The sequence below is a fragment of the Micromesistius poutassou genome (genome assembly GCF_964030765.1).
Source record: "Micromesistius poutassou genome assembly, chromosome: 18".
Lineage (NCBI taxonomy): Eukaryota > Metazoa > Chordata > Actinopteri > Gadiformes > Gadidae > Micromesistius > Micromesistius poutassou.
Window position 1 is genome coordinate 1,787,202 of NC_140288.1, and position 24,108 is coordinate 1,811,309.

Consider the following 24,108-nt stretch of genomic DNA (forward strand, 5'->3'; position numbering starts at 1 on the left):
ATACAATTTTTTTAATGTTAAAAAATGCTATAAATCTATTATGCGGCTTGACCTTTTCACCTACCCATGTCAAAACACATCTGGTGAACTGCCCCACACGTAACACAAAGCTTCTTTTTTTTTTTTTAATGATTGATTTTATAGATTTTTTTTACTCCACTTTACACATCTGGTGAACTCAGCTAACTGCCCCATACATAACACAAAGCTAGCTTTTTTTTTTAAACCCACCTTTTGATTTTATACAATTTTTTTAATCTCAAAAAATGCTATCAATCTATTATGCGGCTTGACCTTTTCGCCTACCTATATCAAAACACATCTGGTGAACTGAGCTAACTGTCCCGCACATAACACAAAGCTTATTTTCTCAAAAAACCTAACATTAAAAAAATTGTATAAAATCAAAAGGTGGGTTTTTGGAAAACATGTGTTATGTGTGGGGCAGTTAGCTGGGTTCATCGGATGTCTTTTTACATGGGTAGGTCAAAAGGTCAAGCCGCATAATAGATTTATAGCATTTAACATTTAAAAATTGTATAAAATCAAAGTTTTTTTTTATTTTTTAGAAAATAAGCTTTGTGTTATGTGTAGGGCAGTTAGCTGAGTTCACCCTATGTGTTTTGATATGGGTAAGTCAAAAAGTGAAGCGGCATAATAGATTTAAAGCATTTATCAACATTAAAATGTTATAAAATCAAAAGATGTTACAAAGACGTTAGTTGTGATGCACAGGATAGGATTTGTGCACCTGTAACAAAGGACTTGTGAACTCGTAGCCACTATTTTGTGTTTACAATGGTAGAAAAAAATATTTACGACTTCAAATTTACTGTTACACATTTGTGACTTTAGTGTACACATGCAACATAAATATTTACGACTTCAAATTTACTGACTTTAGCGTACGCATGCTGAAGACTTTTGCTACAATTATACCTTCATATATATATAGGCAGGCCTTGTATTAACGCATCAAAGTTGGTTTGACACAAATTCGTCCATCGAAGCCAGTGCTAAACAGGTTTTTAGAATGTGTCGAATATCCAACATCCAATATAGAACCAACTCTACCACGCTGACAGAGCGTGCAACAAACAGGTGAAGTCGGGGGCGTTTACTCACATGTGAACACACATTTTCAACCCTTTCACTGACCGGTGAGCACGTGTAACTGAAGCCCCTGGCGTGATCACTCGCGGCTGAGGCCGGGCATGTGAATATTACGGATATGTCATTAGGCAGCTGATTTATAGCGTTAATCACAATTACAAAACGAGCGTTGACAGAGCGCTTCCTGAATGGTCTTTTCAAAATAAAATATTTTTTTTGGGGGGGGGGCGCTGGTATACTTAATTTTTTATTTGTTATGTATGTCCCTATACCTACTAACATATGATCTAAAAGTTTGCAAATACTGTTTAACTTGTATGGAACACGTGTCTCATCGTGCTGAAATGTTAACAAAATTGCCACAGTTAATTTTGGTGGTAAAGTTTATTTTTCCTGCGAGATCAGAAGCACATCTACAAAAAAACTGTACAAATAGACATTTTCTAGTCTAAGTATGCTGACATGATTGCTTAAAATGCACACTATATTGAATACATAGTATAGGATACATTCAGCTAGCTTCCTCTATGGCCATTGACTCAGTGCTCGTTAGCATCAACTATAAAACAGAACTGAAATCATTTTGACACACACGCATTCTATTCCACATTTGAAGCTTCAGGTAATCTAAATTACTGGTTATAACAGGATATATTATGCATATAGATGCAAACGTTACACATTTCATGAATGCAGATAAATGAGCAATGGCTCATCTTACGTTTGAAATGCAATTGGGTGGAATGGTATATATAAAAAAAGGGTGTACATAGTATTATGTATGAAGAAATTATAACATTCTGGTAATAGCCGTAAGCACAAACGCTTACAGTTATCAAGATAGCTTACCATAAGAGGTCTAAAATACCTCTGCTTTGTCTGAAATGTGATACAGAAAAAAATGGCGTTACAGTTCCATCATGATTAGAGAATTCTTCCACTGATCTAAAATCGATGATCATGAACAGATCAATCAGATGCGGCTCTTATTAACAAAACAATGCATATGAATGCAACCGGAAGATGGACCTCATTCAACCGTCACGGACATGTAAAGCCGGCCTTGAGGTGGCCATCTTTGGCCGCTCCCCACCCTGACCAGGAACAAGCCCTACAAGTAGATCACAGAACATTCTATCATGATCCAGGCTATGGCTTCACGACAACAAAAGCAAAAAAAAAAGCTTCAGTAAAAAAAAAAAAAAAAACCTACACCTCCATCAATACCCGTCTCCGCCCCCGCCCCCGCCGTCCTCCTCCTCCTCGTAGCGCTTCTTGTGCGACGGCGTCTTGCTGCGGTGCGGCCGCGTGCCGGGGATCCCCGCCGCGTCCCGCAGGTGCAGCTGCTCGTGCTTCTTCAGCAGGCCCGGCAGGGAGAACCCCTTGCCGCAGGTGCCGCACGCCCACGGCTTCTTGAACAGGTGCGTGCGCTTGTGCGCCTTGAGGTGCGACGTCAGCTTGTAGCTCTTGCCGCACTGCTCGCAGCTGAAGGGCCTCTCGTCGTTGTGCAGCCGCACGTGCACCTTGAGGTTCCCGATCTGCGTGAAGGCCTTGTCGCACACGGGGCACGCGTACGGCTTCTCCAGCGTGTGGATGCGCATGTGGATGCGCAGGCAGTACTTGCTGGAGAACTTCTTGTGGCACACGTGGCACGGCAGCTTGGTCTTGGGCCCGTGGTCCTTCTGGTGGCGCTTCAGGTCCGACAGGTACACGAAGGTCTTGCCGCACTGCGCGCACAGGTACTGCCGCTCGCCCACGTGGTAGCCCATGTGGCGCTTCAGCAGGCTGGGCACCAGGAAGCGCTTGCCGCAGCGCTCGCACATGTGCGGCCGGTCGCGCGCGTGCCAGCGCCGGTGGTTGGCCAGCTTGAACTCGGTGGGGAAGGCCTTGGCGCACTCGCCGCACGGGAAGCTGCTGCGGCTGGCGTGGCACTCCATGTGCCGCTTGAAGTAGGTGGACTGCGTGAAGCCCTTGTTGCACACGCCGCAGTGGAAGGGCTTGCGGTCGCTGTGCGTCAACATGTGCTTCTTCAGGCTGGGCACGCGGTGGAAGCAGCGGCCGCAGTGGCCGCAGCTGTAGGGCCGCGCCGCGCTGTGGATGGGCAGGTGGATGTTGAGGAAGGCCTGCGTGCGGAAGCCCTTGCCGCAGGTGACGCAGGCGAAGGGCTTCTCGCCCGTGTGGATGCGCTGGTGGTCCGTCAGCTTGGACTGGTAGGCGAAGCGCTTGCCGCACGTGTCGCAGGTGAAGCGCTCCACCGGCGACTTGGCGCGCCGCCGCCGCTGCTCTTTCCTGGCGCCCGAGTGCCCGTCGACGCCCCCGGTCCCGCCCCCAGGGCCCGGGCCCAGCCTGGGGGGGCTGAGGGGCGGCAGGGTGGGCAGCGAGAGGCTGTTGGTGGCCATCTGGGAGACCCACTGGTGCAGCGTGACGCGCTGGATCTGCAGCCGCTGCTGGGCGTCGCCCTCCGTGGCGGCGGCGGGTCTGGCGGTTGCGCGAAACACCCGGAAGGAGGCGGGCCTCTCCGTGGGGTGAGGCTGCTGAGCTGCGACTGTCTCCGGCGTGGCAGTGACGGCGGCGGCGGCGGCGGTGGCGGGGATTTCAAGCGGCGCGGCAGCCTGCGTGTCTCCTCTGTCCGCGTGGTGTAGGTGCAGAGATCTGGACTGCGCGGCATCACGCGTCTCTGCTCCCGCCTCCGCCTGAGTCGTACACGCTTCCTGTGGAGGAAGAGGGCCATGCGCGGCCAGAGTGCCGGCCCCCCCGCTGTCCATGGACGCGACGGGACTCTCGGAGACGCGGGGGCCGCCGCCGGAGTCCTCGTCCGTCGCGGGCACGCCGTCCGTTGGGTCGGCTTGGGTCGCCTCTCCCTCCGCCTCCGGGTCGCCGGCGGGGGGTTCCGGAGCTGGGGGGGCCTCCTTCTGTACGGGCTCCAGGGGGCCCGGGAGGAAGGACAGGGAGGAGAGCACGCAGTCGCCCACCGTGGAGGAGATGGCTGGGGGAGACGGAGCGTGTTGATTAGGGGTCAATTCCCCCCCCCCCCCCCACCCCCCAATTATAGCAGATAAGCAAAGACTACAATGCACCATTTGCTATATCAATCAGGCTAGGCGTATTTTTTGACAAATATTATATATTGAATACAGTTTAGGTATATTTTTTTTTTTTTTATCAAATAATTAATATTATCAATAGTTACATAAATAATGTGATCCATGTATCACCCTTTCCTGCAAGAAACTCACAATTGCCTGCAGTAAAATCAAAGACAAAACCACTTAAAAATGCTATCCATAATTTTTTTTCTTTGTGTTTATTTTATTGGGGGCATTTCAAAAATAAAGGCGTGGTTTACCACTGGTGGTGAGGAAGCCCTTCTGCTTCTGGTGTCGCAGCAGGACCCTCAGGTCTCCGTGGTCGGGGATGAAGTGACCGCACTCCTCCAGGACGGAGGGCTGGCTGGGGATCATGGTGCCCAGCTGAGGTGGAGGGAAGAAGGTTCAAATCTTATCATCCATAAACACGGAGCAAAACAAGAACGTTATCCACACAGGAGAACATGTTTCACACAAGTTCTTCCAGAATAGGATCAGTTTGATGATTTGATTATTACGGTCTGAATAGAAAATTGTAAAAATATATATATATATATATATATATATATATATATATATATTTATTTTTTATTTTTTTTTATTTTTTTTTATGTCATTCATCAGGCGCTTTTATCCAAAGTCACTTTAATTATATCTTTGCTTTTAGATACATGTCATTAAGGAGCAGTTAAGGGGTAAGTTGCCTAAGGATTCCTATCTAAGATGGCAAACATTTGGGTTTGAACTAATGTCCTTTTGGGCAGGGAACTGAACACCATAACCACTAGGCTAACCAGGCTACCAAAGCAAAACAAGAGGGAGCCATTGAACCCCAATAGAATGTCCCCCCGGGCCGACATATGATCGCTGCAGGTGGACCCGGCCACGCCCTACCTGCGAGAGGTTGGGCACAGGCAGCAGCTGCTCCAGTTTGTACACCAGTCCTGCGATGAGAGCCTGCAGCGCCGTGTCGTACTTGGTCCCATACTGGACAGGAAACACCTCCTGCAGAACGGACAAATGGTACGACCCACGATGACTCATCGATGAAGGGACCGAGACCGTAGATGTATTCATGAAATGATCATATTTAGTGAAAACGCATAATAAACCCAGAAATTCTCAAGGATAAGAAGTTGCAAATTAAACAGGACTTACTATTACTTTATAATAATTACTTGTAATAATATAATTAGTAACACACATAATAAACACCTGAAAGTCTAAAAGGGTTAAACGTTCTTGGTGACGCAGCTGTGAATATTGCACAATTCTCAATATGTATGACTCTTTATGTCATCGGAAACATGCGTGCCGTGTGTGTGTTTGTCAACAAGTAAGATGGAACGAGACATGAAATCAACAACCACACCTGGAAGAAGCGGTGTCTCTCCGCGGCGCTTTTGAGCAGAATCTGGACCAGGACCATGAAGTTAGTCTGCGACTTCTCCACGTCCACGTCCCTCTGCAAACACGCGCCATCATGGGTTAGTTCAACACTAAATCCTCATCTACGTAGAGCACCTCCTCGTGTTATTATACTATTTAGTCATCTAGCATTTATTCAAAGACTTGAGGGGTCTTGCCCAAGGATGCCTGCAGGTAGGCTGTAGTGTGGACATTGGGTTTCGAACTCTGAACCTTTTGGCTGGGAGACAAACTGTCTCTATACTATCCTGCGCCCTTTCCTTCAAGAAAATAGTCTCTCTGATATTTCTTCTTCGATTATATTGGATCAGGCGAGGCGGTTTTAAAATAAGCATCATCACTATAATCATCCTGATCGATCATGAACACGATCACTTACTCCAGCTGGGATCTTCAGCTTGTTGATGAGAGCTTGAATGGCCAAGCAGTCTGGCGTCGCCTCTTTGACCAACTCCAAAATGATCTGGAGAAAAGAGAAAAATGCATCAGGGAATATTTTCAAACACCAGTGTTAAAGGAACAACACCTCATGAAGTCAAAAGGGGGCTCCTGGTTAGGGTAATTTCTTGTACTAAAAAGGTAAGACTAATACATTGTCCAAACCAAACAAAAGGAGGAAAAAAAAAATCGAAATCGAAATTGAAATTGAAATTGAATACCAGTAATAAACAGAATGTACAATATGTACAAGATAAATAATAGAATCAAATAAAAATGTATGAATTTGTATGATCAACCGAATTTTTTTTTTTGGATCGGGACTGAAAAAAAAAAAAAAAAATCACATGAACCTGCCACACGCGTAAGCCCCCGTCAAAACAAACCCAACCCCAACGACCGCGCTCGTACCCGCGCCCTCAGGCCCAGGACCAGCTGGGCGGTCTGCTTGGCGCTCATGAGCTCCGGGACCGTCTGCGTCACCATGGTAACGAACTCCTCCACCTTGTCGTAGCGCCTGAAGTTCCTCCTCTCGATGACCTGCCAGATGTAGGAGTACGCGAGCTGCAGGGGGGAGACTAGCAGGCGCAGGGACGCCAGGGGCAGCGGGGCGGCGGCGGCCGCACCTGGGCGAGACGAGACATTAACGAGAACCATGAGCGGCATGTGGCTCGGGAGGTAGAGCGGGGTCGGCTGGTACCCGGAATGTTGCTGGGTTGACCCCCCGGCTCCTCCTGGCTGGGGGTCGAGGTGTGAGACCGAACCCTGACCGCTCCCGACGCGCTGGCTGTCGCCCTGCGTGTGGTCGACACCGCGGTCGGTGTGTGTGGTGTGGATGCATGAATGGGTGAATGTTAGGCGATATTGTAAAAGTGCTTTGAGTGGCCACTGGTTAGAATAGCGCTGTATAAATGCAGTCCATTTACCATGAGGGTGCGTCCCAACACGTTTACTAGTTAGGCCAACTTTCCTATTGCTCTTTCACTTTTCCCTTCAGGAAGACAAGGAGAAGCAGTGAGTGGACGAGCAGGATGGAAAGGAGCAGTTTGGAAATGTCAGAATTTAAGTTGATTTGATTTAGATTCTGCAGCCTTATTTAACAAACTCGCCAAAAAATTGAATATAGGTGGCCGATTATGATTTCCATAATTGTCTGACACTGGTCAAAGTGCGTATTCTAAGAGCAGGAAACCCCAATGAGAAGGGGTTTCCCACCAAATGCCTGTTCATTCATGGCTAGTTTAAGACTGCAGGTTTGAGGAGATTATTTCCTAACAGTGTGGGGTTTTATATAAGCGGATAGATGTTCAACATGTTTCCAATGTAACTCAGCAGCCGTCATGTTGTGCACAGCTTGTATGAATTGGAAACATGTTGCAAATAACACGTAGTTTAACGTGGCGTGGATCACAATTGAAGACGATAAAACTAAAATAAAACAAAAAAACACTTTCACATCTTTACACGGTGCAGCACAAATTAAGCACAACACGGAGGGCGGAAGTACGCTGTACCCACTTCCGCTCGTCGTTAAAAACACAGAAGGTCTACGGATTATCTCCCCGCATTACAAATGTGTATCATCTCAAACCGTTCAAAATGAAATGTTAAGAACATTGGTCCCAATAAACGTCTTTGGGATTAAAGAAGTGGCTGTTGTGAATGAACGATGTGCGGGACTGATCGAGACGCGCTCCTCCGGGACAACGCGTCTCACGCAGATAGCAACATAGCAGCTAGCTTTGCAACGCCTACCTCGAGTCCTGACTGGTTTATCCATTTTTTGCACGCCTTTAAAGCTCAAGTGGGATGAATGGGAAGTTTTTAAGTGACTAGAAAGTACTACATTTTACCAGAAACACGTTAAAACGCGATAATAACTCCGCAAATGCTGTCAAGCCCGGTAGGTTAACGAAGGCTTATGGGTAGGGGATTTTCAAAATAAGAGCGTGTTTACTTCCGATAGGATAGAGCGTCAATATATCCATGCACGTCCATGCACATCCACGACTCGAGCATAAACAAGTATAAACATCCCAGTTGATACAGATTATGGCATTTGATTAAAAATATATATATTTGAAAACCAAGCCCTTTGTAGTTAAATAATCAATAATTCAATAATCTTAATAAATAGTGAAATACTTTTAGGATATGTGTATAATAGTGCAAATTAAAACTATGCGAGGAGCTCAGCAGAAAATATTATACTTTAATTGAATTGAAAAAAACAACAGCATATCCTTGATATCCATGAACATGTACAGATGCACAATCTCACAAAGTAACAAATATAACAAGAAAATATGACAAAGACATCTCTCTAGACAGCAGTTATTTACATAATATGGTACAAACATTGTTACATGATCACATCTTTAATGAATGGATTAAATGTTTTTTTAACGATCCAACACTTTTTTGGTTAACTCTCAAAAACTTCAATCACCCGTTTCGGAATTTCCAAAATAAAAAAATGTTTTTGAAAAAAAAGAAAAGAAATATTCAACTCCCGTTTCCCCTTCCTTTGTGGATGATTCTGTGAGCGCTGTGCGGTCTGGCAGCCTGTTGGGGCTGTTGATTCATCGGGGTCTTGTGGACATCAGTCCAGTGGACAATTGGCATTTCCTCCAGCCTACGGCCACTTCTTTTGTGGGGGAGAACAAGCCTCCCTTATGCCCCTCTCCACTGAGGTCATCCATCTATCCATTTCTCTCTCTCTCTGTCCGTCGCTCTGTTCTGCTCGGAGGTTGTTATCTCGCACTCGCACACTCTGTCTATCTTATCTCTCTTCTCCTCTCTTCTCTTTTCTTCTCTCTCTTATGCTGTCGTTATCACTTGCTCTCTCTCTCTCTCTCTCTCTCTCTTTCACTCATACACTCACATTCACACACTATCTCTCCCTAACACCTCTCTTTAGCTCTCTCTCCATTCTGCTCTCATTATCATTCACTTGCACTCTCTCTTTCTCTCCCTCTCCGACTTTCTCTCTCACATGCACACATGTACTCTCGCTCTCTCTCTCTCTGCTGGTGACACATAAATGAGTGGCAGCGACAGCAGCAGCACCCAGCCAACTCATGCTCTCATGACTCGAATGTGATTGAGTCTGTGACTGAGGAATAACAGCTCAACAAAGGTAGAGAGACACCCGCACAACATACTCTCTCTTTCTCTCTCTCCTTCTCTCTGTCTCTCTCTCCCTCTCCTTCCCTGTCTCTCTCTGTCTCTGTCTCTCTTGCTCTCCTTCTCTCCCTCACTCTCTCTGCAGCAACAACTTGAGAATACAATGACAGAATTGAGAGAAAGAGAGAGAGAGAGAGAGAGAGAGAGAGAGAGAGAGAGGCTTGAGCCAGTGGCGATCTGCCATCTGGTCTGGTCTTTTGATGAGGAAAAGTGGGCCAGTTCTGGAATTTGCCCAGTGTGTTGTTTGAGTGGAGCGGGTTCACAGATCACGATAATGTCAGAGTTAAACACAAGCCCACGACTCTGAGCACTCTTTTAAACAATCTTCCGCAGCGTTGTGGTTTGCTGTACCTTTGGCTTTTTATTTGAATCATATTAGTGTCTGGGCTGTGCTGCTCAACTCTCCCAGTCACTGGCTTTGGTTTCCAATGTCTGCACGGATGCTGGTGTAAGAGGACCCTAAATGATGTGTCAGAATTCACTGTAATTCACTGTCATTAATCTAAAATAGTCCAAAACCGATGAATGTGAAAGCCAAAAGTAGATAGTAATTGAGATGTATACCTTGCAATTAATTGAGCCTCCACACCTTTTTCTACCGAAGGGAGGTCAGCGATCAGTGAAGCTGTTTCAGTTTGGATTAATATGTCAAGCCCCCATGTTTACTTTTATATTACCGTTCACAATCGGGGACCTAGTTTACAAGGTGACAAGGTGATATGACCAAAATGAACCCCACTTTCAAATCAATGCTTTGCATCCTGCTGTTGAGGACAACCCGTTCTCCCCGGTGCTCAAACAGACGAAAACATTCAGCCTAATCCCTGTGCTGTACACAATCACTGACTGAACGACAGAAGAACTGGTGTTTGAATACTACTCATACAATACACGTGTTTAAATACACATTTTGACCACCAACGACTAGTTGCTTAAAAAAAATAAATCCCTCTATACAGGAAGGGGGGCAGGGGGTGGGATAAAAATGCATGTGTCCGGTTAAAAAATAAGGAAAGGTCCTCCAAAAAAAGGTTCCTTCAGCCATTGTGATTCGTGTGTTTTCCCTGCTGCACCCCGCATCCAAAGGGAGTGAAACACAGAGCGCTTTTTGTCCAGCAGTGCTGTTCAGAACAACAGACCAATCAGGCGCGTCGGTCTAATTTTATAGAGTTTCTTTTCTTTTCTTCTTTCATCCCCCCCTCATTGTCGTTGGGTCCTCTTCACCCCAGTTCTTGTGGTCTGGGAACCAGTTCTGTGGCGGACGTGGAATCCTCCGTTCTGTAGAGCGGGACGGAGATGCACACGCTGGGAACCGTGTTGGCCGGCGACGACGACAACAACTCTCCGCGCCGCTCCACGTCGCACTCACGCAACCGTCGCCTCCTGGACTGGGCCTGGAGATAGAGAACCAAAATAAAATGGTAAATGAATGGACTGCATTCATAAAGTGCTTTTCTAACCAGTGGCCACTCACTTTTTCTAACCAGTAGCTGCTTTACAATATCGCCTAAATTCACCCATTCATGCACACATTCACACACCGACGGCGGTGACGGCCACGCACGGGTGACACTCCTTCCATATACCAGCCAGCCCACTCTACCTCCTGAGCCACATGCCAAACAGAAGGAGTCACGTATGCACACTTTCTGTGCGTCTTTGGAGTCCTATCAATGCACCTTTGATTTATTTATAAATAGGGGTGTGTATTTGTATGTACAGTGCTATGCATATTATTTTCACTCATCTACTCAAAAAGATAGATATTTATAGAAAGCTATTTAAAAAAAACATGCCTATTGAATGTTTTGAATGCAGGGCATACTGGTCCCAGTTCAATGCCAAATAGGGCCACTGGAGATCTTAAAAATCTCTAAAAGATGTAAGCAAGAAGTGTGAGGAAGAGTCTACTTTCGTTTGTTCATTCGAAAAAATATGACTAACAAAAATAAGGGACAATTTCAACACAAATGTCCCCTTAAAGAAAAGATGAACAGATGACACGACATGGTGTTTACTTATGTACTCACCAGCCACAGCAGCAGGAGCAGACATGCTGTGAGGGGAACCAGGATGAGCAGCACAGGACTTCTGCTCAGCCAGGCCTGCACGCGCCCATCTGGAGAGACACGTGTGATCAGATTCAGGTGGAGCCAACATCCCGCTTAAAGCAGGAGTTTCACCGCTTGAGTTTCAGCGTCAAATCACTCTAATCCAAAGACCCACTTTGACAAAGTGTGTGGTGTGTGTGTTTGCACGTGCCTCTGTGTGTGTGCATGTGTCTCTGTGTGTGTGTGTGTGTGTGTGTGTGTGTGTGTGTGTGTGTGTGTGTGTGTGTGTGTGTGTGTGTGTGTGCGCGCATGCGTGCGTGTGTGTCCGTGCTCATGTTTGCCTGCGCACATGTGTGTGCGTGTCTGTTTGCGTGTATCTGTATGTGTGTGCATGCACTTGTGTGCGCGTGTATGCGTGTTAACATGTGTACGTGTGTGTGGGTGTGTCTGTGTGTGTATATGGCAAGACCCTCTTTAGCAACAGGAGGTACCTTTTGATCTTCAGGGTAAATTTCTTAATTCAATTTGTGTGTTATGTCAGTTGGTGTGTGTGTCTGACCCTATTGACCTTTTGACTATTGGTATTGTGTGTCCTCTCTTCTGGGAGGAATGTTGATACTGAATACATTTTGTCTTTAAAACCAAACGATATTATTCAAAAGCATATTTGAGGCACATGTTTGAGGCAGCGGTTTTTGAGTCGTGATAATACAAATAGTCGTGGTGGTGCTTGATTTTGCAATAGAAACATGCACATCGTTATAGTAAAATAATCAAGTGTGTCGTTTCCTAGACGACATGAGATTGACATGATTTCCCCAAACCAAATGAAATCAATGCATCTCAGGATGCTGACTAAAAGCAAGGTGTTAAACGTTTGTTGGGTTTATCCATAATATATTTTTTTCAATCCAGCAGATGCCTTCATCCAAAGCAACGCACACTGAACTCAGATACAGGTCAACACGGAGCAGGTAGGGGTTAGGTGTTGGATCTTGCTCAAGGATGCCGAACAGGTTGATTTGAGACATGGTTGACCGATCAAACCCAAAAACCGTTCAGTCGTCGGGACTCGGATTCACATGCGCTGCACAAGTGCTTACCTGGGGTTTCCTGGTGAGGCACGCAGGGGGGGGGCTTACAGGGGAAGCCCCCCACCCCTTGGGCCGCAGCATGCAGTATCTCCTTGATGTAGTCGAAGTAGAGTCCCGACAGCAAGTTCCTCTCGCGGTAGTGACACTGGAAGACCTGCATCGCCGACTCCTGAGCGCAGAAACACACCACAACCGTTTAAACGGGTTGGAATGGATGTTGTTTGGTTGTCTTACTGGAATAATTGGGCCATATTTGTTATACATTTAACACTGTATGTAGTGCGTGTGTAGTCGGACCACGTGTGTTGTAATATGACAAGAACACGCCGAAAAATAAGCATATATGGGCATACGACTAAAGGAAATAGAAGCTATATGCACAATGTAATGCATTGGTCGATGTAAGAAGTGTAAGAACATGAACACGTATTAGGAATCAACAGTGCATATTATAAAGACAAACATGATACACAAAAGGCTATTACAAAAACGTTAGACGCGATCACACGGCTACAACGGATGCAAATCCGCCTCGATCGATTTTTGTAGCTGCATTATGTTTTGATTTTTAGTGTCTGATCTGTCGAACCGGCGAACGACCCAAAGATGTACAGAAAAAACGTCGATCGAAATGAGAAGAACGCGGGAAAAAGTGTCCTCAGATCATCAGCGTGCCCCTCGCCTCACCAGCTCCTCGTGGTCGAACGTGAAGCGAAGGCTCTTCAGCATGGCGATGAAGACGATGATGTTCTCCTTGTTGGAGGACAGGGCGCCGAACATGGTGGCCAGTTTGCAGAGGCTCTGCTCCAGAGGGTAGATGTTGAGCACCACCCAGCACACCCCGCTCTGGGGGACCACAGGCATTTAGCGGAGCGCCTTACAGTAAGGCTACAGTCATTAAACACTAACAAACACAAGTCAACGTAATAATAACAGTAATAAGCATTGTTATATGGTGTGATCATAGGGGTTAGGGTTATGGTTATGGAAAGGTTTTAGGTTTAGAGTTCACCCTATTAAATAAGGTATAGATTATTAGCGTAGTTAACATAAACCCATTATAATTTAATATAACTCATATTAGTCAACATGAACACCATTAGCAAATGATGATGATAGACATTATTAGTTAAGGGTAATTACCGTTAGTGACTGCTTATGTCTGCATTAACTAATGTAAATTAATGTTTAATTAATGTACCCCTAATTGTAAGGTGTTGCCCAATTTAGATTGGGCATTTTGTTTCTTTTTTATTCAACACACCATCATGCTTCATTGGGTTATAGTTGCGTTATGATTCATATTTATTGGATTTTGCTGGGTTTACCTACCACTTCCTTTGGGATGTAGTGAACGGGAATCTCATAGTCCACGGGAATGTTCTGTTGCTGTGGGGGCAAAATATATATTTTTAGAGAGATGGGATTTATTTGAGTCATGCATCCTTATGTGGAGGATCTCCGACGGCGAGTCTACTCAAGAGCGAAGGTGTGATGTGGAACTGACCAAGAGCAGCAGCTTGTTCACATCGTCTGTGATTGGCGTTCCAAACTTTCCGGAGCAGTGGTGAAGACTTGTGAGTAGAAAGAAGAGGAGACAAGGAGTCTTGCAGATCTGGTAGAGAGGAGACAATAGGAGACAATTAGGATTACAGAAGACATAGGAGACAAGGAGCCTTATGGATATGCGAGGGAGAAGAAATAGGAGACAATGATGCTATTTTAAAAATAAGTGGTTTTGAATCAAAGTCTTTGTGGTATTTGGTGGAGTCTTACAATAACCCAGATACAAGACCATACATTTAGTATGAGTGTTGGCCACCCATGCTTCCCCATTGGGAATCAAAGCCTGAGCCCATATGATAATAATGCATTGTTCTACCGGTTATGATCTTCTGTAGCTCAATCAATAAGGCATTAACAATGGTTAGGTATTCAACTATGTTATAAGAGATGGGGAAAGGGCATCCACCAATATTATCTACATATAGATATATACATCGATATCTAGATTGATCGTTTCTATAAATATAAAGATATCAATAGATATACAGGAGATTTACTTAAACCAGATTTCAGAGCACAAAAACACATAAATCCTGTTATTTATGGCCAATTGGACAATGTATCCCTGCAATATATCCCAACAAAATATATCATAACAGATCTGTCACAACATGTTCACAGAGTTCAACATTCACAGAGATGTCAGCGTAAAACCAACAGGCAAACACTAATAGTGGGTCTGCTTCTTGAATGTACCAGGGAACCGAGTGTAATCTTATTTTTATGCATTTTCAGGCAATTTCCTCTCGTACACCATGAACAGTGTTAACGACAGCTGAAAGTGGACTCGTTTGTAGACTCTTGGCAGGACATATCATTTTAATTTGGCCAAATGGATCTGTAATGCATGAATGTGACGTTAGGAATGGTTTAAATCAGTATAACATGTTTTGGCATTGCTCAATGGTTAAAGTAGAATCTCTATTCAAAATCTTTGTTGTGACGCTTGGAGCACAAGCTGGGACATCACAAGTTTAAGGTTCAACTGAGCTCTTTTTTTTTTGTGCAAATGCTTGTTGCAAAAAGATAGATTGATACACCATGGTCTCAACATTGTGCTGTTTAACAATTAATCACATGGGATTAAGTCACTCAGAAGGTATCTTCCTTATTTGGGTTGCAAACTGGATGTTATGTCAAGTCATCATGTAATCCAAACAGGAGAATGTCGCTCTTTGTTTATTTGTCATACCATTCGAAGAAAAGCGACCAAAATTGACAGATATTTAAAAAGATATCGAGCCCTTTTTATCTGATGCGACATTCAAGTGAGACTGACGTCAACAAAAGCATATATTCAAAATGCCTGTGACTTTGAAAAGTGCCGCACAGCCAAGTTTCCTAGAATAGCAGACATAATGCTGATTTTTCGCTCAATATACCACGCCCGTCTGTGTAGTTAAAATGACTTACATCTATCTTCATAGATTCGTAGAAAAATAGACTCTCATTCTAGTCTTCCATTCTGTTCACCATGTCTGTCATCTTCTATCTCCGTGCCTCCCCAACGTTTCTAAGCGAGACCAGATGAATGGGGAGAACACACCGTCAGTGTCTTTTAGAGGTCTCTCTACCCTGGAGGTGTATCCCATCACATGTTGGTGTCCAACATGTGAAAGCTCAGGGATGCTGATTTCCTCCCAGACAAGTGGCTCCTGTCCCATTCATCAAGTTAATTGGTTTTGGTGGCGGGGCCCATGTGGTTTTCATTGAAGTGTTCAAGGAACTTTGTGGCATCAAAGATTGTTCAACTGCGTGGACATACCGTCATTAACACATCATATTCACATCATTAACAAGAAACGTAAACATTGAGGGCTTAATCATACACAAGCCAACAGGATATACCATCTATATCAGTACCATCAATAAATATCCATGATAGAATATATTTTCTGTACTTCACACTTCACAGTTTTGAAATTTCCAAGTAAACAATGCGTAGACAATATATAATTTATAAACATTGCAATAACCGTTCTCTCTTTACATCCTGACAGAAATTAATAAATCAAATACACTGACAAAAAAATAAAAAAAGGTATCCGTTTCTTTTGCAGGCCTTTCATAAGCCTGTCCAATCATTTCATTCTGCCAGAATGAAATGATTGGACGGGCTACCTGTCCATCTACCGACCGACCTACCTACCCGCCTACCTGCCTGCACTCTGCCTGTGCACTCATTGCGCATGACTGGAGTCTTCCACAAGGCTAGGCAGAGCTATTGCTAAAGCTAGCAAGCTAATAGTGTGTTTTGGGGCGTGACTATGGAGGGAGGGCTGGAGGGAAGGGTGGGATTTTTTCAGTTGGATATCTTCCTCCAAAATTGCCGACCCCAGCTTTACTCTTGTTCGCGCCAATCTTGTCTACATCACGTCTGGTGTTATTGAAGGGGAATAACAAAATATTGAAATTAGTCTAAGAAAAAAACATTGGAATGAAATATGAAACATCTTGAATAACTTCTGACCCAAATGGGCGCAAGATGTTCCTGTTTTCTATCAGATTGTAAGAAGATGGACACACTGACAGATGTGTTAATAATATGGAATATGGATTAAGAAGTTTGCCCAGATGTTTCTTCTTACTCACAGCATGACAGTTTGTCATTACTCATTTTATATCGTGAACCAAGAAAATAAATAAATAAAAATATTGCTGTCCTTGCTGGCCAATAACCTTGATGACTATGGACCCAATTGAGAAATGTGCAAAGCATATTTTTTGATACTTCAGCAAAAAAAAAAAAAAAGAAATCAATGAGCAATGACCCTTTACAGAGTTTCATAACACCAAGAGACTTCTATTCTAGGAATCGTTTTGTCCTAAAATGCCCTTTCTACCCCAAAGTATCCATTACTTTTAGTGGTGCATTTTTGAATTGTAAGCACCTTTTTAATATTAAAAGCAAGTCAAGCAAGACCAGTTTAATTTGGCTGTAATTGGCCATTCTATATCAGTCTAATGATGCCATGACAGTTAATCACATTTGTAATTTTTTTCGTCCAATATCAAGTTGCAGAAAACATAAAACAACTCCACAACAACATATGAGATTTACTTCGATTTACCAGATTTCGGAGTGGAAAATGCATTAAACCCGTTTTTATGGACAATTAGAAATCCCTGTAATACGTCAAAAAAAGATATAACCGGTTTGTCTCAACATGCGAGTAATACTTAACCAAAACATAAAGTTCACCAACGCCCCAACTCTTAAACCATAACCGCTGTGGTGGTGGTTATGGTTTACAACAACAACAACATCATCACCGACAACAACCATCAACCCACCACAGTCATTTGTACAAAGTATGGTGTGATGCATTTTTGACCCATCTTTGCAGCCATGCACCCCGTTTGGTTTTAAGAATCATGAAAGTATTTAAAGTGTCTTTCAATCAATTAAATGTGATTCACTTCGATGTGAAGCTCAATTCCATGTGTGTAATTAAACTGTTAATTGAAATAGAAGGTCAGAAAAGAACGTGATTGAATCCACTTTGCTGCTTCTTACACTATTTAAACTAAAAACATGCGTCACCACAGTGCAAAATTCAAGTTTTTTCTTCCACAACCTAATTAGACTTCCGCAAACTACTGGCCTCTGTTCACAAACAACAACACGCATTACAGTGCAACTACAAGCCGACATCCACATCCCATCAGCCCAACTTTCTAATCCCCAGACAAACAAAAAAGGTAATAACACGAAACAACGAGCGCATTACTTACTTTATCCCTCATATGGAACGGAAATTGAAGGTTTCCACCATCCGAGGCATGAAATTCAGATCAGTGTTCAGATCAGAGATACCAGAGACAGAGCTCAGAGTGTGTGTGTGGGAGAGAGAGGAGAGGAGAGGAGAGTGTGTGTCTCAGCGAGAGAGATGGTGCGTGTGAGAGATAGAGAGAGAGAGTGAGAGAGCAAGAGAGAGGGAGAGAGAGGGAGAGAGAGGGAGAGTGGAGTGTGATCAGATGATGGGAGGCCGGTCTGTTTCCAGTCCAGACGACAGTTGACTGAAGCCTTTTCACCAGGGCCGGGGGGACGCCTACAGGCTGACTCACTGTGTGACACGGCGTCACCGCTGGCGTCCGCGGCGACACGCTACTCCAGAAGACTCCTACGTGATGCCGAGAAATCGGCCGCGCGTCTCATCCCCTCAGAAGGGCAATAGCGCCTGGCACGCACGGGGGGAAAGTCAGCCGGCGTTCTTCTGACGCCTCCTGTAACTTGTAAAGGATTTGGTATTTAGTTTTGTAATGTTGAAAATATGTCACATTGTTGTGTTGTGATATCATGTTAGACTTTCACGCACTTGCTTCGTAAACATAGTGAAGTTCTAACGTTACACAGTGGTTGTGACTTTGCAGTGCTGTAAGTGTGTAGTGCAAAGTTCTAAAGGTTTAACTTTGTAACAATTTGCAGTAAAAGTGTACATGTAAACATTTGTAGAGTTGTATTGGTGTAACATTAAGATGTAAAGGTGTAACTTTGTAATGTTGTGCAGTAAAAGTCTACCTTTGTGTAACATTTAACATTGTTTTAACAAAGTAACATTTGAACTGTGTGAAACGCAACACTGCACTTCCTGGGGTCCACAGCAATACACCTGCTAAGTGTGAGGTCTGCTGTACGATCGTCGAGGAAATCGAAGGGGACACACACACACACAGTTAAGATGTGTACATGTGAACTATAGTAGTAAAGTAGAACTGTGTGACTTCTTGAAGGTTAAATATTGCAGAGTAATTGTAAAGGTCTAACCTGTAATATGTCATTAAGGAAAAGTTGCCTGTTCATTCATATCTTTGCACTGCAGAATTACCCTGTAATACACTTCACCCTGCAATAACACACTACTTAGGGCTCCTCCAGACAAGGAGGCAGGGTGGTGGTGATTGAAATCTGCTTGATTGTACATGTTGATCGATAATGATGCATGGCCTGGTGCTCCATGTTGCTATGCAGAAGAACTCTCCCTGAGTGTGTGTGTGTGTGTGAAGATGGCTGGTTTTAACCTGCGCACACTGATTACTCAATGAGCAACATTGTCCAATCAGTCTGACTCTGGCCAGGTGAGGCTGCTCAAACCGGCCTTCATCCACACACCGGCCCACGCCCTGTTATTGATGTAAAAGTAATTGTGGAGTGAAATTGAGGTTAAGTAATATGTAACAGAAGTAAACATTACATTTTTGTGTTCCTCATGTATTTCAAAAGTGTGTTTCTAAGATTCATACATATCTGTGTTAGGAACCTGATGAATATGTTTTTGCATGTTTTTTATGCCCCTGCAGTCACTAAATACCCCTTTCAGTATCACTTCATATGACAATTAATTGATTTACGGCTTGATTCAATAAAAAAGTAAACAAATCGTTTCCTCCATTTCACGGCGGTGCACGTACGACTCATTGGAGTCAGCGAAGCTGGAAGCCGCTTGCTTCTAAAAATACCCCGGCAGGCGACCGGGGCAAAACAGAAACACAGGATCTGCAATCTGCAAGGATTCAGCGGGCACCAGGCACACACACACACACACCACCACCTGGTGAGTGGGCTTTTGGGGAGACGTTTTTTACTACCAGACTATATTTGGATTGAATAAATGTGTTCCAGCCTGCTTAAAAGGTTACAGGTCACTGGAGAACTGCAAAACCCATAAGCTAGGGATTGGGAGTACTAGTAGAGGGCATGTGAATAACATGGAGATCTGTGGGTGGGAGACAGCAGTTTGAAGCAGGTTGTATTTGAGAGAGAGAGAGAGAGAGAGAGAAATGTGACTAATTTAAAGAAAGAAATAATTAAATTATAGTATTACTGTAGTATTTTTTTTTTACAGAGAAAGGAGTAGGATAATTGCTTTAGTAGTAGACGTAGTCATGGTAGGTATGCGGTATAGTAGTAGTAGTAGTAGTGGTATTAGCAGTTTTAGAGAGAGAGAGAGAGAGAGAGAGAGCATGGTAGTAGCATCGGCACATAGTTCACCAAAGGTCGTAGTTCAGGGTCTTGACACTAGGGTTTCTAACCCTAACACGTGGTATTCATTAGACATATAGTAACACACAACACCTTATATTGCAGGGTCAACTAAGCGCTTTGATTGCACTTAGTTGCATTTTTCCTCAGAATTGTAGTTATTGGCACCAAGGCCGACATGACAAAAATATGTTTAAATACTATAAACAATAGTCTGCCATGACAAGACATGTCAAAAAGAAAAATTAGCTCAAACTCTCATCCCAATCGAAAGAGGATAGCCAAGAAAGTAGAGGTTACATACACAGAGCGAAGACGTATCTGAAAGGGCGTGTCAATACAGTAAATTATGTTTAATTGGGATTTCCCCCCCTTTGATAGATGTAGAGACAGTGCAAGATAATAACACTACGACTTTGTATCAATATTGGGGACATTTGTAAGACAACCACATGAGAACTGAGAACATGAGAATCATTTTATTCAGTACTGCACTGAAACAGAAAAATGATCCGTGGAGAAGCTTCAGTTCAGTCTGTAGTCAATCAAGATTCATTACATACACACACTCACACACACGCTCAAATATTGTACCATAGACACACACACACACACACACACTTAAATATTGTATACATGTACTTAAGTATATATACATTACTTTTTCTTTTCTTTTCAACCTTTTTACCTTGCAATACTTTGTTCAGTGGTTTATACAAAAATGTGTCCTCCATTTTGTGTGTCACAGGTAAAACGGTCATGGTGGCCGTCTCCCAACATGGCTGACGATGAACACAACGGTATCGATGAAGAGCTATTTCAGTACGCCATTCAGCAGAGCCTCCAGGACACCTGCAGGCGGAACGGCGACGCCCACTCTAAGGGGTAACACTTCCTCAGAAGGTTTTAATAGGCTATCTTTAATGACAGATGGTAACGCAAATTCACCGCGCTGAAATACCCAAAGGGACTGCAAGTGTAAACTGCCGTTTTATGTGTTTTTAAATATATGTATATTCTTAGGTTTTTGTTATACGTTAGATTATTGTCAAGAAATAGCCATTATGAATGACAGATGTGAACTGAATTACATTGTAAATAAATATTGCATAGCTTTCTTCTGCACACATATTTGTTTTCGGTCTGTTGGCTTTTAGAAACAAGCCCCAAAATGAAGACTTTTTGAAGATATTATCCGCCATTGATCAAGGTAGGGATCCAAGAATCCAGGAATTATTATTAAATGAGTTTGATTAGACACATGTGTAGCGGTGATGTTTATGTGTCTTTGAGTGTGTATATTTTTGTGAGAGAGAGAGAGAGAGCGAGAGCGAGAGACTCTTTGTGTGTGTGTCTGTGTGTGTGCGATGCTCATGTGTGTATTTCAGCGCCCACATGTCTCAACGTGGGTGCCCATATGTGTGTGTGTGTGTGTGTGTGTGCACCCATGTTTAAAGCTGACCCTCAGCTGGTGTGCTGTCCCTAGGGGACGAGGAGGCTCTGGCCCGGCTGTCCGGCTGCGTCTGGGCGTTCAGGCAGAGAGACGACCAGGGGAGGCTGCCCCTGCACCGGGCAGCCACCCAGCGCAGCCCCAGGGTCCTGGAGCTCGTCTTGCAAGGTCAGAGGACTCTGGGGATGATGCTGAGTGCATTGATGATGGTCATGATGATGGTGGTGATGATGGTGAGGATGGTGATGATGCTGAAGCTGATGAAGGCGGTCATGATGCTGATGATAATGCTGATGATAATGATGGTGGTGGTCGTGGTGATGGTGATGATGATGATGATGATGGTGGTCCTGATGATAATGATGATGATGGTGGTCCTGATGATGGTGGTGATGATGATGATGATGTTGATGAGGATGATGATGATGCTGATGCTGATGATGATGAAGATGATAGTGCTGGTTCTGTCGGTGATGATGGTCTATTCTGGGGCAGCTGGTGTGTCAATGTGTTATTGTGTTAATATTTCTTTGCCAAGATGATTAAGATAGTCTGTTTGGATTTCTGCGGGTTTTACTAACGAGGACCGGCCTTATTGATGAGCTCAGAACAATGAATTGGCGTAGGCCGCTTAGGTCTTTGCTTTGGGCTTCTGGCTAAACGATTAGGAGACATATGGCAGTTCTCATTTCTCAATTACACATTGAGACCTTCTCAAAGAACCAAAACATCGACCGCTGGATTCCACATGCGGCTGTTCCCCGTCTCTACAAGGGCTATAGAACTGAGTGTATGCATCTTGACTAAATAATACAACAAAATAAACACAGAAAAAGGTTGTTTGAAGTATAACAATAACCTGGTGACAACTGCAAGACCCATGTATGCAACGTAAACAACCAAGGCGCACGGACAGAACGAAAGGAATGACACAGGGACAGGGTCCAAACGCGTGACGGGAGGTTCCATTCAGCCTTTGGCTCACCAACTAAACAAATCAACTTTAACATTTAACCGACCAACAACAATGCTGTGAAAACTGGACACCAGATGTCATCAGAAGGAGACAGAACACAGGAAATTAAGGCATTAGCGCAGGCAGAGAGGGAGGGAGGTGGGAGGCAAATTATGAAGAATGTCTATTATTTATATCCTCGTTAACATGCCTTCCGGCGCTCGCTCGCTCTCTCTCTCTCTCTCTCTCTCTCTCTCTTCTCTCTCTCTCTCTCTCTCTCTCTCTCTTCTCTCTCCTCTCTCTCTCTCTCTCTCTCTCTCTCTCTCTCTCTCTCTCTCTCTCTCTCTCTCTCTCTCTCTCTCTCTCTCTCTCTCTCTCTCTCTCTCTCTCTAATGACTCATGAAACAGATTAGATACACACAGTACACACGTACACACAGTGCAAAGTGTAAGCATGTGGGGTTATGTGTGATTATGTGTGTGCATGCATGCGTGTGTGTGTGTGTGTGTGTGTTTGTATAAATGTGTGCGTGTGTGTGTGTGTGTGTGCGTGGTTATGTCTGTGTGTGCAGCTACTTACGTCCGTGTGTGTCTGCACACGTGTGTAAATATGCATTATCTTGTGTGTGTGTGTGTGTGTGTGTGTGTGAGACTGTGTGTGTGTGTGTGTGTGTGTGTGTGTGTATGTGTGTGTGTGTGTGTGTGTGTGTGTGTGTGCATATGTGCGCGTAGAGATGGCCTCCAGCGAGGAGAGTCTGGAGGTGCAGGCGGAGTGCGGTGGGACCCGCCCTGACCCTGGCCGCCCACGCCGGCCTGGGGCACAACGTTACCCTGCTGCTGCGGTACGGAGCCTCGCCCCACAGCTCCAACAGCAGGAACGAATCCCTCTGATGATAGGTGGATGCACGGTACACACGACATCACCCACCGCGACCAATAAAACAACAGCATGGGCGCATCCCGACCTCATGATAGGTGGATACACACGCACCACGTGACACACTCCAACCAATAACATAACAGCACGAGGGACTCTCGTCGGATGATAGGTGGATACACGCACCACATGACACACCCCACAGCCAATTTTCTTTTCCAATTCATTCCTACTTCTAACTTTTGGCAGCGGTGAGACAGCGATGCTACGACACGGTTCTCTCTCTCATCATGGGCGGGCGCTGGTGGAGTCCTGCAAGGCCGTGCACGAAGCTGCCAAGGTGAGCAACGCCACCAGCACAACACCACCACCGCACCACCACCACCACAACACCACCCCATTGTGCTCCACTCTGGTACATTTTTCTCTGTTACTTGCCTCCTCCTTCCTGTCTTCCTTCATCCATCCATCATTCCGTACATCTGCCTTCCTTCCTCGCTCTTTTCTCCCCTCTCGCCCACCCTCCCTCCCTTCCTCCCTCCCTCCATCCATCAATCTCTTCATTCCCCCCATCCCTCTCTCCCTGCCTCCCTCTCTCCCTCCCTCCTTCCTTCCATCCCTCTCTTCCATCGTCCATACCATCACTCCTTCCATCCCTCTCTCCTTCCCTCCCTTCCTCCCTCCCTCCCCTCCTTCCTTCCATCCCTCTCTCTCTCCCTCCCTCCTCCCTCTCTCCTCCCTCCCTCCCTCCCTTCCTTCCCCCATCCCTCTCTCCTTCCCTCCCTTCCTCCCTCCCTCCCTCCCTCCCTTCCTCCCTCCCTCCCTCCCTCCCTCATTCTTTCCTCCCTCCCTCCCTCCCTCCTTCCTTCCATCCCTCTCTT

At 44.8% G+C, this 24,108-nt stretch overlaps 2 protein-coding genes and 1 pseudogene across 3 annotated transcripts in view; 1 reads left to right on the forward strand and 2 right to left on the reverse strand.

Moving 5' to 3' along the window:
- Positions 1 to 2,312: 2,312 nt before the first annotated feature.
- On the reverse strand, positions 2,313 to 7,955 carry LOC311363476 (uncharacterized protein). The gene is made up of 7 exons (XM_084483425.1): positions 7,821 to 7,955; positions 6,477 to 6,691; positions 6,007 to 6,090; positions 5,572 to 5,664; positions 5,094 to 5,204; positions 4,460 to 4,583; positions 2,313 to 4,099 (listed from the first exon to the last, which is right to left on the reverse strand). Exons 1-7 carry the CDS (start codon positions 7,843 to 7,845, stop codon positions 2,334 to 2,336), a joined length of 2,418 nt encoding a protein of 805 aa, XP_084339551.1. The 5' UTR covers positions 7,846 to 7,955; the 3' UTR covers positions 2,313 to 2,333.
- Positions 7,956 to 10,471: 2,516 nt separating this feature from the next.
- On the reverse strand, positions 10,472 to 16,146 carry kitlgb (kit ligand b; the record flags this gene model as incomplete). Its single annotated transcript, XM_084483241.1, has 7 exons — positions 10,472 to 10,645; positions 11,282 to 11,370; positions 12,406 to 12,565; positions 13,084 to 13,242; positions 13,729 to 13,785; positions 13,904 to 14,011; positions 16,120 to 16,146. 7 exons carry the CDS (start codon positions 16,144 to 16,146, stop codon positions 10,472 to 10,474), a joined length of 774 nt encoding a protein of 257 aa, XP_084339367.1.
- Positions 16,147 to 19,462: 3,316 nt separating this feature from the next.
- LOC311363275 overlaps positions 19,463 to 24,108 on the forward strand; it is a 6,032-nt pseudogene continuing 1,386 nt past the window's right edge. Inside the window, exons 1-5 of the transcript XR_014684208.1 lie at positions 19,463 to 19,517; positions 20,694 to 20,830; positions 21,103 to 21,155; positions 21,432 to 21,563; positions 23,083 to 23,258. The product of XR_014684208.1 is annotated as an uncharacterized misc_RNA (transcript). The remainder of the gene's footprint in view (positions 19,518 to 20,693; positions 20,831 to 21,102; positions 21,156 to 21,431; positions 21,564 to 23,082; positions 23,259 to 24,108) is intronic.